This window comes from Centruroides vittatus, unplaced genomic scaffold (assembly GCF_030686945.1).
Source record: "Centruroides vittatus isolate TY-2023 unplaced genomic scaffold, ASM3068694v2 scaffold_386, whole genome shotgun sequence".
Classification (NCBI taxonomy): domain Eukaryota; kingdom Metazoa; phylum Arthropoda; class Arachnida; order Scorpiones; family Buthidae; genus Centruroides; species Centruroides vittatus.
Genome location: NW_027122706.1, coordinates 7040326 through 7055672, shown reverse-complemented (window position 1 = coordinate 7055672; position 15347 = coordinate 7040326). Strand labels below are relative to the sequence as shown.

Sequence of the window (15347 nt, the reverse complement as noted above, 5' to 3'; positions counted from 1 at the left end):
TATCATATATACATGAATTTAATTAAGATTTAGGCCTATAATAACAATTTTGATTATATGCAAACTTATTTAAAACAATACAAAAATGCAATACAAAAAATTTGGTAATCTTTGTATTTAATAAAACTGAGAAAATTTCATAAAATTAAAAGGAAAAAGAAATGTTTTTAGCTTTAATTGTGTATTTCTAAATATGTTCTTAGATGATTTTGTAATTAAATATAAATTGGTAGAAATGTTAATAATTTTAGCGTTAAATATTTAATAAGTGTGTAGAATAGAAAATATTTTTTGTTGAAATAAATACGTTGTTATTTTAACCTGAGCAAACCAAGTAAATGGACATTGTTACAATTTTAACAACATTAAATAAATACGAATATTGCAGGTTGGGTTAATGTAAACAAAACTGATAAATTGTTAAGAATATATGTCTAATAAATATTACAAATCGAATGGACGAGGCTGTTAAGGTCGTTAGCCTACACTCGGGGGGGAGAAAAACGGGGATCGTATCCAGGCATTCGCAATACCTCATGAATTTTTTGGGGAGGTGGTCTCTTCTGGATATGTCGAACACCGTCCCTCACTTTCGCAGTGTGGACTTGTTCAGAAAAAAGATTCTTTTAGTGTCTACCGAGAGGAGAGTTAAAAATAATTCCGTATAATTTTATAAGCTCATAGCAAATTCCTTTATTGTATACGATATATTTATTTATCAAATTATTAGTTACCACATTTTTAATTCCAGATATAAATAACAGAAGACTTAGGAGTTATACAATTATTAAATTTTCAATTTTTTTCGCGCAATTTATATAAAATTCAATTTAAACTTGTCAAAAAGATACGAAGACAACTGACAATTTATATTTATATAAACAATAATATTAATTTCCGAAAGTAGATTTTTTTTGTCGTGGGAGTTCCCATCAATGATATTACTTTGGGATGGTGGGGAATGAAAAAAGAGATAAAAGTTGCTAAACTTTCATCTCTAAGCGATCTTGCTTGTCTACATGAAAAATTATAGCTTCTGTAATTTTCTGTGGACTATTAAGTGATGTAAGGAGAGGAAAGATTTCATTTTTGTTAAGGAAACTATGCAAGATTTTTAATTAATAAGGGCAAAGAGGCAAATAGTATTCTTTTATTATTTTATCTTGCTTCTTTTCAATATTGTACAGTAGGAAAATATCTCTAATTAAATTTAAATTTGCATTCATCACGCAACTTCAAAGATAATACGAATAACAATGCTTATTTTTATATTAAATATTAAAATTTAAATTTCTTCCTGTATCTAGGATAAGTTGATTTTAAAAAGATAAATATTTACGTATGATTTTATACTCAAAAATTTATAAATAAAGTCTAGACTATAAACGTTGTATAATATTGTATATAAATTAAAGTTGATTTTTTTGAAGTATGAAAAATATTAACTCTTCTAAAATGGAACTGGTCCTATATATTATTATGTTTATTTATTCATATACGGTATGACATATCTATGGAGAAATATTAACAGCTTTAATTAATGTTCTCGCTATATTACATTAACACAAACGCGGTTCGTAAGATATGAAAAATGTTGCTGTTATAAATGTTGAGCGATCTCCCGCTGAAAACTACTTTCTATTGTCAAATGACAGAGAAAATACAAAGCATTCGTAACCTTTTATCCGAAAAGGTCAAACTCTATCCGTACGAAATGAAGATTCTTGTGCTCGACTGAGTTTTGAAGGATTATGAAAACAGTATGTGATAAAAAGAGGACAGACATGATTCTGTAGTCTATTGTTAACGATGATTTACTTCTTATCCTTTCTTACATGCGAAGAAATAATAGAATACGTTGAAAAATTTATCTTATTAATGCATTCAACTGTATTGAATAATATTCCAATTCCGTATTTCCATCAAAAGCAGTTTTAAAGGACTTCATCGTTTGATACAAAATAATACTTTGTTAAATTATTAACAAATAATAATCGTTACCACTTAAGATTTTTAGTCAATTCATATAAAAATTCTTATACATTTTGTATACAGTTTATCTCTCATTTAAAAAACTGAAACTTTAAAAATAATTAAAGTATAAAAATATATGAAATGATTTATACCTTACATAAGTTTAGATTTTAACATAATTAACCAATTGATATCCACAATATAATTACGTAGAAATCTTCACACTTTTAATATAAATTATTCCCAAATTAATAGCTTATTACATATTTATAAGGTTTATTATTAGATTATCGCGAAGACAAACGGCAATTTCCAATAATTAATTATCAAAAATACCGCTCGATAGGAAAGTGAAATCTCGAGTAAGTCCACCTTTTCCCTCTTATGTTAACTAAGATGTCCTGGAGGCACGATTGCGTCATTTGTCTTTCAATTTTGTTAAGAAAAATTGGAGCAGTAGCTTATGATGGGCTGTTGGATGTAGAACATCTCCACCCCTTTTGGGCCTCCTAAATAAGTATATAAGCTTGTTGAAAGTATCAGTAAAGCACCAAAGAACAATCTTCTCTGATTCTTCGAGTTGTAGTAGAAATTCCCTACTGAACTGAAGATATAACTCCATACATTGGCATTATTTTCGTAGGTATCACTTCTAAACCTACTCCGATATTTTCTCTAAGTTTTTATTTATATTTATTATATATTTTTACAGTTATTTTATTTCAAATATCAATATTCCACCACGATGCGGTGTACAAGCATATCACTAATTTTATTAAGTAAGTATTTTTTAAAATATTAATTAGTAATAAAAATACTCTAAGCTAATTTCCTAAAAGAAAATTCCTCATAAAAATATTACAAATGATTGATATTAAAGTTATTTCAATTAACAAAAATCATCAAACTGTACAGTACTTACTTTTATTACAAACGATCCGAGGACAAGTGCGAAGATAAGGAAGTATTTTTCCTGTGTTCAGCACTAATTAATACCCTAGCGGCGATTATAAAAGTTTTTTTAGAGTAATACTCTGTAGTAAGATAATTTTATCCTTTGGAACGTTTAAATAATATAATAAATTTATATTATAGGCGTTTGTGCAACTTTTCTTCATGCTGAAAAAGTAAGTATCGTTTTTTACTTATAATCACAAAATCCAACATTATAATCTAATTTTTACAACTTTATTTTAGACGAAACGGGCTGCTTATGCTAATGGTGGAAATGGTTACGGAAATGGCGTCTACAATGGTGCAAACGGAAATGGAAAAGCTTACGGTAATGGCGCTTCTTACAGAAATGGTAATAGAGCTAATGGTGGCTATAATGGTAATGGAGCGTACAGCAATGGAAACGGAAATGGAGCCTACAGTAATGGGAATGGCAACGGAGCATACGCTAACGGAAATGGCAACGGAGCCTACAGCAACGGAAATGGTAATGGAAACGGGGCATATAGCAACGGACGCAACGGGGCTTATGGTAACGGTAATGGTAATGGAAACGGAGCATATGGCAACGGAGCCTACGGTAATGGAAATGGTGTTTACGGCGTTGGAAATGGCATTTACGGAAACGGATATGGAAATGGTTATGATGAATACGAAGATTTAGGAGTGGAAGCTTTCGGTACACCAGGTGTTGATTTCCCAGTTTTCAGCGAAGTACCCTTAACGAGTTTTAGTTGTGCTGACCAAGCATTTCCAGGTTATTTTGCTGATCCTGAAGCTCAATGCCAGGTTTGTTGATAAATTTACGATTTAGTCAATATTGTTTTTAAATAAATTGAATGATTTATATATTTTTAAATTTTAGGTATTCCATATTTGTCAATCAGATGGTCGTCAAGATAGTTTTTTGTGTCCAAATGCTACTCTTTTCAATCAACAATACTTTGTCTGCGATTGGTATCATAATGTTGACTGCAGTTTAGCACAAAGTTTTTATGAATTGAATGCTGAATTATTTAAAGAATCAAATGGTAATGGCTATTACAGTAATGGTTATGGTAATGGTAATGGAAACGGCAATGGTATTTCTGTGTACGGAACAGGAGCAATTGGTGGAAAATACGGAGAAAATGGCGTTTACCAAAGCATCTCTAACGGTTACAGAAATGGAAATGGCAATGGCTACAATGGTAATGGAGCAGCTTATTCAAATGGAAATGGAGCTTATCGTAATGGACAAAATGGTAAATATAGAAATGGAGGAAACGGTAATGGACTCAATGGAAATGGCTACAGCAATGGTCAAAACGGTGCTTATGGAAACGGAAACGGAAACGGAGCTGCTACCTACGGTAATGGAAATGGTGGTTATGCAAATGGTAACGGTAAGAATGGAAATGGTAACGGATACAATGGCGGTAATGGCTATAGCAATGGAAAAGCACGTAATGGATATAGTAATGGACTTAATGGAATCAATGGTTATAGCAACGGAAAAGGACGCAACGGATATGGAAATGGCAATGGCAATGGCAATGGAAACGGATTAGCAGTTTACAGCAATGGTCGTAACGGTGGATATGGAAATGGAAATGGTCGTAATGGTGGATATGCCAATGGCAATGGGAATGGAGCAGCTGTTTATGGAAATGGAAACGGATATAGTAAAGGACTTAATGGCGGTAACGGAAATGGAGCTTATAGAAATGGAAACGGAAATGGCAATGGTTTAGCTTATAAAAATGGAAACGGAAACGGATATGCTAACGGTAACGGTAATGGTGCAGCTTCTTACAGGAATGGAAACGGCTATGCTAATGGCAATGGAAATGGCTATGCAAATGGTAACGGAAATGGAAACGGAGCGCTTTATTCTAATGGAAATGGAGCTCTTGTAAATGGCAATGGTTATGCCAATGGAAACGGAAACGGCGCAGCAACTTATAAAAATGGAAATGGTTACGTCAATGGAAACGGAAATGGCGCAGCAGCTTATAAAAATGGAAATGGTTACGCCAATGGTAACGGAAATGGCGCAGCATATAAAAATGGAAATGGAGCAAGTTCTTATAGCAACGGTAATGGTTTCGCTAACGGAAATGGTAATGGCTATTCTAATGGGAATGGAAACGGAGCGGCTTACTCAAATGGAAATGGAAACGGAGCTGCTTACTCAAATGGAAATGGAGGTCATGCCAATGGAAATGGCAACGGTAGCAAAAGCTACAGGAGATAATACTCATCACTGCTGTAAATTGTTTATATTAATTAATAACAATATTTTGTATGTATCGCGTTGTGAATTCGCTTAATGCTTGTTAGCCAATGGGAAATATTTGTACAGTATAAAATGTGTAAGTTTATTATATAGACAAATTAGTCATACGTAGTGGTAAGGCGTTATTGGTTGGTATGCAGTCCGCTATTTGTGTTATATGTTCTTTGTTTATTATGTGAATGTGCAAACATGTGATATCATCTGTGTTTATATATTATTTTCTTATATTTGCAAATAAAAATGCAATTGAATTTATAAATTTCGCTTAGTCTTTCCATGCTTTTTTAACTATTCACAATTTTTCTACAATTTCTTTTACGAAAAGTTTTAATTTATTAACGTTATTATTTCATTACAATTATTTTATTTTAATTAGATTTCTACAATATAATCGAAGATTTTAAATAGAATCAAAGTAGAAAAAAAATAACCCGTAAATAAAATATATGAATTAAAAAATATTTTTTTATTCAAAATTTTGAAAAAAAAAGTATATATATATATATATATATATATATATATATATATATATATTTCATGGATTTAATCTTCATTTTTAATTATCTAATTAAACAATACTAAAATAACAACAACAATGTAACTGGATAGAGTTTAAACATTATTTTGTTTATTTAATTAAATGAATTAATATAATTAAAAAATATTGTTAATGATCTAAACTTGTAAATTCTAATAATTTTAGATTAGTGCTTATATAAAACATCAATCTAAATTTATTTTAATAAGCACAGCTTGTACTTCAGAAAATTGATTTAATTAAATATAAACTTAGTCTAAATCAGTGTTTTTCTTTTATTTGAAAAGTTAAGTTATACATATATATGATTATAGTCAATATAAGAACGATTCAGATTACTGAAATTTATTTTATAAAATAAATCGACGTTAAAATATGTGTCAAGTATCAAGTAGATGTAATAAATTTGAATCAAAATCTTTCCTTTAATTAAATTCTAATAAAATTAATAAGATTATTTCAGGACATTCAGAGATTATCACAATAATGATATGATTAATATCTTTTTATTATTCTCAAAAACAAGATTAACATTTTTTAACTTTAAGAATAATAATACGATATTAATCATGCAACCAATTATCTACGCCATTTGTTTATTTAATTTTCCTGAATATTATTCTTTTCTCACGATATTATCCCTTTAACATTTTCCAATAAATTAGCTCTGCTTAACATATAATCTTTTATTAGTCATCTCTGTTTCTTTTGCCAGAATGTGGCATTTATTAAATGAACACCTGTCAAGTTGTTATTAAAATATAAAATATATAATGAGCAATATGAAATTATGCAAAAAACTTTATTGAATAAATGAATAATTGATATTTTACAATGCTTCCTCCAGATATTTCATAATAATATTCCATTATTTTGTAGTGTTTATTGTTACAATTAGTAGGTCATACTTTGTACTATAAAAAATATTATTTTTGTATAAAATTAATGTTTTTATATAATAAATTATATGTTTAAGATAACTATTTAAAAGATTTTACCTCAAAAATTTACTTTATAGTCAAGCATTTTGATAAAATTAATCTAATACCTGATAAACAATGCTTGTTTTCCACATGATATAAATACGAGGGATCCAAGCTAACTAAAATAAAATTTTAAATATTATTTTCCTATTAAAATGCATTTATTATTCATATACAAAAGTTGATATTGTTAACAGAATAAAAATAGGATTTAACTATTTTTATTTTAAAATATAACTTATAATCTTATTTTATTTTTAAAATGTAGCAAGTTTATAGCATTTTAATTATATAGGAAATAAGCGTTAAAATTTTAAACTACCTTAAAATTTTTCGAGATTTGTAAGCTTAGTAAAGATACTATCATTATAAATCAAGGAAATAATATTTCAACTATAACATTAATACACCCACGCTCATTCGAAATATCACATAACAACTTCTCGTGACTACAATAAAGAAGCAATTGTTATATGGTGTAAATATTCGTGAGATGAAAAAATGATAAAGTGACATAATTGATATCATAATTCACATTCACAGTTTCATGAAAATAAATTCTGAAATAGAAAGCATTTTTGATAAATTGAAATAACAAACAAGAAACATACGGCACACTCTTGCTAATCTGACTCTTAACAATCCACCATAACTTTATCATTTTTGCCTCTTAGTCATGTTTTCTTAAAAATACATATAAATTTAATGTTATAAGTTTACTATAAGGATTTACTGTCTCACTGTACGTAATTTCACAATAAAAAAATTGCTACAAGACCCAGAAAGAATCAGTAACGAAGGTTGACAGGTTATTTATTACTTTTAGACCTAACTCTCAATAGCATACACTCAGTAATCCGGCGTTGTCGCTTATCCATGTCCAAGGAATAACCAGATTAGCAAGAGTCGAGTATATATTAATCCTTTATAAATTATTTTCGTTATTTGAATTGTTTTACTACATATTTTTAAATCGTATTACATTATAATTTGTTTTAAAATGTTTAACAAATATAAAAGGTAAATTATTTTAACAAGTGAAGCTAAAATAGAATACAAATTAGTATTTGTTATCCTTTGAGCGTGATCAGAAATATTTCGAATTTATAAATTCGAGAACATTATCATTTCCAACAACATTTAAACATAAGTTTTAGTAGCTATACACGTTTGCAAAAAGTTATGTTTTATTGAAAATAAGGCAATTTCCTTATGAAATTGTCGCTATGTTTTATTTATTAAACAATGTTAAAAATTAAATCCTTACATTTTAAAGTAATACACACATTATTAAATAAAACATTTAAAAAGTTTCTACCAATTATACAAAATAACTTATGTTTAATAAGTTAACTATGTCTTTAAAAGTATTATTGCAAAAATAATTATTAAACAAAAAAAATCTTTCTCGTTAATATACTGAGAAACTTAAATAATTCTTACATAATGTTAGTGCATTCGGCAATTTGTGGGATTTTCTTTATCAAACGTTCCTTAAATTAAATCTATTGCATCATCTTGTAACCTATAGAAGTGAAAAATTTTAGTTCGTTTCTCAATTATTTAATAGCATTAAAAATACAATTAGATCAATACCTTTAAGCTAAAAATTTCGGTAAAATCAACAGATTATTTCTCAATTTTTATCGATAGTTTTTGGGGTTGAATGTCGTGTTTTTCTTAGGCATCTCATCAATTTTTATACACAGTACTATATTTTATTTTATTTTTTATGTTATGAAAACCAGGTAATTTATTTGGTGAAAATTTATATCAGCTATTGAAATAATATATTAATTTATTGAACTAAAAATAAATTTAAATAATATTTTTTAAATTTATTCTTCTTTTTCAGAATTTTATAAATGAATGAATACAAATGAAATTGTTTAAAATAATGTAGCCTACATCAAATCTTACTTTATCACACTTAAGCCTGACTAATCACATTTAAAAATTCTCAAATTTATTGCTAATTGTAAGTTTTGAATTAAATATCAGTAAACTAATTAAACATTACAGCAAAAAAGTGACGTATTTTTAATATATTCTAAGCCTTTAATTCTTTCTGTTCATTTGACCCAAATGAACAGAAAGATTTTTAAATTTATACAGAAAATATATAATAAATAAATAAATTCAACAGAAATAAATTTAAAAACATTAATTATAGTGATATAATTTTAAAATTTTATTCAAAATTTTCTTTCATTTTCTACTTCTTTCCATTTACAGCATTATCAGATTTATTTCATGAATATAAGTTTTATCTTGTAAATAAAACTTTAATAGAATTAAAATATCAGTTTTGAAATAAATTTTGATTTATTAATTAAAATAGGTTAATATTACTGGTAAAAACTAAAAAAAAAGAGTTTAAAATAATGAAAAAGAATAAATACTTCAATTATTCAGCATAAGCTATATCTTTTCATAAAATGAATTATGTAAAAAATTAACTAAAAATTTGTTCTCAAAGTAAAACTAGTATTGATTTAATATAATTAGTAATTAGTCTATGTTATTGTAAATTGACTGGTAAACTGTATTGTAAACTGACTAAAATTGTAGAAAAATATATAATAATAACTTTGAATTATATTTTACAGTTACAAATATTTTATCTAATAGATTTAATAGTACTGACAGTTATATTCAATATGCTATATTGATTAATTGTCAATTGAATAAATAATAAATTTATGTTTATGTAAATACTATCAAAACACAAAACATAAATCCACCTAAATCACTTAAAACTTGTATGAGAAATCGATTTCACAGTTCAAATATTTCATGTCGAGTTAAAAATTTTATTTAAATATTTATTAATTAATAGCATTTAAAAGAGAAATTTGGACATTGATCAGCTGAAAGTCACGTAAAGTATTAAATTAAGAAAGAAATGGAAAACGTTTAGTTGCTTTTCCTCACTCATTGGTTTCAGATTCGATTAAAAATCCCCAAACACGAAATGAAAATGTTATTTATTAATAATAGTCGATAAAATCAATAAATTATCAACAATAAATAATGTAAGTGCGATTGTCGTCCTTCGTGGAAAAGAGGCAAGAATCCATAAGCTTATTTCAAACAAGCAGCAACAAACTTCACACTAATTTGTTATTATTCAAGTGAATTTCATATTAATGAAGTAAAATGGAACTTTTATGATCGTTATTCGATGTTTGTATCGTTTAAAAAAATATTCACGATAGTGGTCCGCGGGATTCAAAATCGTGAGTTTAGTGAACCGTGAGGTCAGAAAGGCTGGCGACCACTGGGCTATTATTTAATATTGCGTTTAATTTGTACATTTTTTCGTACGAGTTTATATCCTCTTTATTCATTTTAATTTTTTTTTCTAATTGTTAATTAAAGATTTGGTGATCATTTTAGGAGATCAAAGGCGGGGATTTTATATGTCCATGAAGTTGATTCTCGAATTTTAAATTGGCTAAATCTAGCAAACTATTTGGTATTAAAAGGTTGATATTGGAGAAAAATTATCAGAATGATCACGGACTTTATACGCACATATTTTTAATGTGGTAAAGTTTATTAAACCTGCTAATCAAGAAACAAAAGTTGTCTTTAGCGGTCTTAGCACCGGAAAAAATTTTATTTATATTTGAAATTCTCTACTCTGGTTTTTCAAATGGATTGCGTCGAATCTCTTCGTATCCATCCAAGCTAAATCGTTTGTTAAAAGCGCGGGCGTATTAATCTATTCACAGATCTTTGGATTGGTTAAAATCTGGGTCAAGGAATGACTTCAGAGATTAGGAAGACTTACGAAGAAGATAATAAAATCGCTAGTTTCGAATCAGTTTCCAGACGTTCTACATTTCTCGAATCGCGATAATGCGTTTCATAACAGCTAAATAAAAAGAGAAAAGAAATATCTGCGTTATTGCAAAACAGAATTTTTTTCTTTACATTAAATTTACATTTCATTTCAAACAAAATTCAACATTATTAATGCAGTGTGTAAATAGCTTTTAGTTTATACATAAATTTAGATGTGAATGTAAGAAAACTGGAAATAATTTGCTTACAGATAATGTATCTTTTGATATTCCTGTATAATACGAATTTCAAGTACTAAGAAGAAATGTATTAATACATTTAAATTTTTATTTTATTTGCATGTAATATTATGAAAAAAAGTAAAAATATTTTGACTATATCTTATATTAATAAATATTTAATAACTGTCTGTTGCAATACCAGGAAAAATTTAGAAAATAGCTTGTTTAATGATTAAATCATCTCTTTTTTTCATAAAGTTAAAAATCATATATCATTGGATTTTATTTTATTTGTTAACGCCAGGCATCAATAAACTAAGGGCTATATGGCCAGTGTCAATTTTACCCATTACGAGCGTATCTGGCACGCAATTGGGTCGGTCAGCATGGATTGTCTTTGTGATTTTTCACAAAGTCCACATCAACTATCAGCGATTTTCCTACCTGTGATTTTTCGTAAATAGTTCAGATAGAATGTTTATTTTATTGACTTCTTATAGCTTATATAAACAGTTTAGATCGGATTTGGATCTGCATATATCATTAAAAATTAAATTAAAAAGTAAATTTAGAAATATAAACACATTAAAAATTAAATGAGTTGTTCAAAACATAGAAAAATAAAATTTTTAAGCATATATTTTCAAATGAGAATTTTTAGAGCAGAACAATATAAAATATTATTTACAACTAATTGGATTGTGAGTTTTGGTTAAGGGATTATTTATGGTTTTACGGTGAACAATAATCGTGTTTCTATGATCTTTGATTACTATAAATGTTTATGTAATGTGTTTTTTACTTGTTTTAAACATTTCTAATAATTATAATTGCTGTACTGTAATAAAAAAAAGTTTGAATATCAACGAAGAAATTAAAAACTTCTTGAAAAATTATTGCATTCTTTAAATAATTTCTAGTGAAATTTTTAAATAATTTGGATATTAAATATTACTTTTCTTTAATATGATCTATAATATAGTTAATTCTCCAGTAACGGCCACCTTCCAACAATGACAATTTTTTATGAACCTGTCAGTGATCGTTGTTCAGATTTGTCTGTACTTTGTTTAGGAAATAATCTTTTGAACTGCAGTCTGAGTCATATTTGTAAAGAATCGCATGAGTTGTCATACCGGTATATAATTTGACATTCCATAATAATTAGCAACTATAATTAAATAGCATAATGTGAAGCCCATAAATTACTTTTTTTTTTAAATTGAGATACGAAAACTTGATACAATAAAAATATTTGTATTAATATTTACCAAAAAATTATATGGAATGGTAAAACTGTACTCTACATCTTTTATAATAAGTGATTTGAATTTGACAACGCGACACATGGGCGATCTGCCAAAGGGGGATGACACCCAGGAGGACTTTCTAAGGAAAATTGATCCCTATTTAGGAGTTACAAAAACGTGAAGCAAACCCGGAAAACTCCAAGGATTCGCGCTTCACCAACTGGCTAGACACGTGACCAACTATCAGTGTTCAGTGATTTTATACACTCGGCCATTGAGGGAGCTCTTTATAATAAGTGATACAGTGAAGATAAGAATACATATGGATTTCTTTAGAAAATTTTTATGAAAACAATATTCAGCATATGGACGTTATATTGTTAACCGTTATGTTCAATAACGTACGTTTATCAATTTTTAAAGTTTAATAACAATACCAAATAGCTTTAAGTATAACAATATTACGAAAATTTTTATAATTTCAATTAGCAAAAAATAGAATTTTGTATAAATAAATCTCTCTGCCCGAAATATATTTTAACTTGAATATACATGATTTATTGCATTTACAATAGAAATATTTAATTTATGAAATTAACAAAGTAAAAAGCGTACGGCAAAATCCATTAAAAGTTTTAATTTTTATTAAATTTTAACCCTATAGAAGATTTATGGAAAAGAACGATTACAATTATACTCAGAATTTCAAGAGAAGCAAGAATTTTTAATTATATTTTAAATAAATGTAAAATATCTATTATGAATATAATAATTAATGTTTAAAATGTTTTTTAAATAAATAATCTTGCACTGTTCTTCATGTTCAGTATTAAAAGCGTAAAATAATACTTTGAGTTGGTTAATATAAAGTTATTTATTTATTTTTTTTAATTTTTTAACTTTAATAAACTAAATAATATATTAATATTAAATGTTTTCATTTATATTAATCATAAAGCATAAATTTTGGCCTTTATTTAAAACATTAAATATTTATTTACACAATAAATTAAAATTAATCATAGCAAATAAAATAATATATAAAAATGTCAGTGATTGATTATTTCTATCGTAATGAATTTATTAGAAAAAGCATGACTATTAGTCATAACAGATGGCAGCACTTTAGCTATAAAAATAATATATTAATTAATTATGAAAACTTTTTATTTAATTATCCATGACTTAAATTACACATATTTAAAATAATAATTAAACATTTTTCTTCTTAATTATTAATTAAGAACTTTAATTTATTTTACATCTCAATAATTTTAATATTTACTACCAGATGGCTGTGTGTTTTGTATTCTTAATACTGAAAATAGTCAATGTTGATAAAATAAATTATAATATAACTTTGTATACACATAATGTTAATTATTACACATAATGTTACACATAATGTTAATTATTAGCGTGCAATAATAACTATATTATAATATTTTTAAAATAAATTAAATGTAAACTTTATGATTAATAAATATATAATTTGTAGAAAGATTTATCATATTTATATTTTATTACATTTCATTTTAAAATAATAAAAAATTAATAGAAATATTTCATTGTAAATATATTAAACTTTATCTTTTATGATTTTCTTTATATTTAACTGTAATGGTAATCTTTCTATTTATCTAATTAATTTTACTCGTTATCTCTAATTGACAGTTTATGTAAATATACTAATTAGAATAAATGATATTTAACAGCAAAACTAGTGACGTAACGATTTAATACATATCGGATATAAATTCCTTGAAGATTTGGGAAAGCTTCTGTGATTAGTTGAAAAGGGTTTTACCTCATTTTCCAAAAACTCTATTAAAGTTCCTTGAATTTGGAACTTTTTACGCTTATTATTATTATTAATAGTTAATCTGAGAAAAATCAGAAATGTAACTAAGGAAAACTTTATGTTTTATGATTATTGTTTGTTTATTTTTCTTAATTTTTGAATAAATTTACGAAAATAAATATTTTAAAATTAAAATAATTTTTAGTCATTATAAAAACCTATAATATATTATCTCTACAAAGTCTAATAAATTTATTATGTTTAAATTATTTATAAAGTAATGAAATAATAAATATAAAATATGAAATTGTACTTTAAAAAATAATAAATTCAAATTAAACGTTTTAAAAAAAATTAATAACAAAAAGAATTTTATTTTGAAAGAAATGAAATAGTTTATTTTTATAGAGTTTAAAAAACCAAAACATTTTGTTATTTTTCTCTATTTTATTTTTATATATCAAAATGTTGTATACAAAAAGTAAATTTCTGTTATGACCTTCAATATTATATTTCACGAGAATTTTCCTTCATCGATAATATATATGCTTTCGAACAGGAAATAAACATTATTGTGAATAAAAGAATTATTTACGTAAAAATATACGTGAAAAAAATTAAGAATGAAGCAAATTTACATTCAAAATTTTTTACACATTACCGATGATCCCGTTATTTTATTTTGTTTTCTAATTCTTTAAATCAAAATTAAATTAATACACGATTTTTCCATTTATAAAATTAAAATAAAATTAAATTAAATTATAAAATAAATTTAAATTATTTAATATAATTATGCTTGAAATGACGTCATGCTTAATTTTATGAAGAAAAAATAATTTGAATTTTATAAACTTGTTCAAGTTTTTCTAATATCCGTGTTGAATAAATTAAATTCAAATTGTATTAAACATAATAGTATAACAAAAATAATATCCTTGAAATACCGTATAGGTAAAATTCATTATAAACTCCACACTTCTATGCATTTTAATAATCTAATCTTAATTACAAAATTGTCAAAAAATTCTTAACGAAATTATAATTACTCGAAAAATATACACACATACAACATTATATACGGCATACCTACAGTTGTATTATATTAAATACTTAGAATTTTTATATAATCATTAAAATGATCTGTACACAAAAATAATGTTTGCTATGTGCATTATTTTCCATTTAAAACTGGTTAATGTTTGAAAATATACCAGTTAATAAATTATTCACAACTGAAAATTCTTCGAAGGACAGCAAGATTTGCTGGTCAAGCTTTTGGAATAATGGAATACAGATGTTAGAAAATGTAAATTAACGAACGACCTACTTTGCACATCACCAATTGCACGATTTAGTGGTTCACCTATTTTATATTCGATGCGGTCTACATTAAAATCATGAAATGCATCTGTAAATTGTCCAGCTGTGACTCTTTATCAAAATGGACGATTTCGGTGAGAAAAATTTATAAAAATAAATAAAAAATATTTATAAAAAGCTTAAATTATATGATACATATAACAATTTATCAGTCC

General features: G+C 26.0%; 1 protein-coding gene across 1 annotated transcript; it reads left to right on the top strand.

The window, feature by feature from the left end:
- Window positions 1-2536: 2536 nt before the first annotated feature.
- On the top strand, window positions 2537-5164 carry LOC136988809 (uncharacterized). Its single transcript, XM_067286772.1, has 5 exons — window positions 2537-2613; window positions 2687-2753; window positions 3070-3101; window positions 3172-3717; window positions 3794-5164. The coding sequence occupies exons 2-5, from the start codon at window positions 2720-2722 to the stop codon at window positions 5162-5164; spliced, it is 1983 nt and encodes a 660-aa protein (XP_067142873.1). The 5' UTR covers window positions 2537-2613; window positions 2687-2719.
- Window positions 5165-15347: the final 10183 nt, after the last annotated feature.

What these genes read in the sequence shown, in the direction of transcription:
- LOC136988809 (XM_067286772.1), top strand. Translation starts at nt 2,720, where the DNA reads ATGCGGTGTACAAGCATATCACTAATTTTATTAA. An exon ending in CATATCACTAATTTTATTAA is followed by an intron (nt 2,754 to 3,069) that starts GTAAGTATTTTT and finishes TTTATATTATAG; the next exon opens with GCGTTTGTGCAACTTTTCTT. An exon ending in ATCCTGAAGCTCAATGCCAG is followed by an intron (nt 3,718 to 3,793) that starts GTTTGTTGATAA and finishes TTTAAATTTTAG; the next exon opens with GTATTCCATATTTGTCAATC.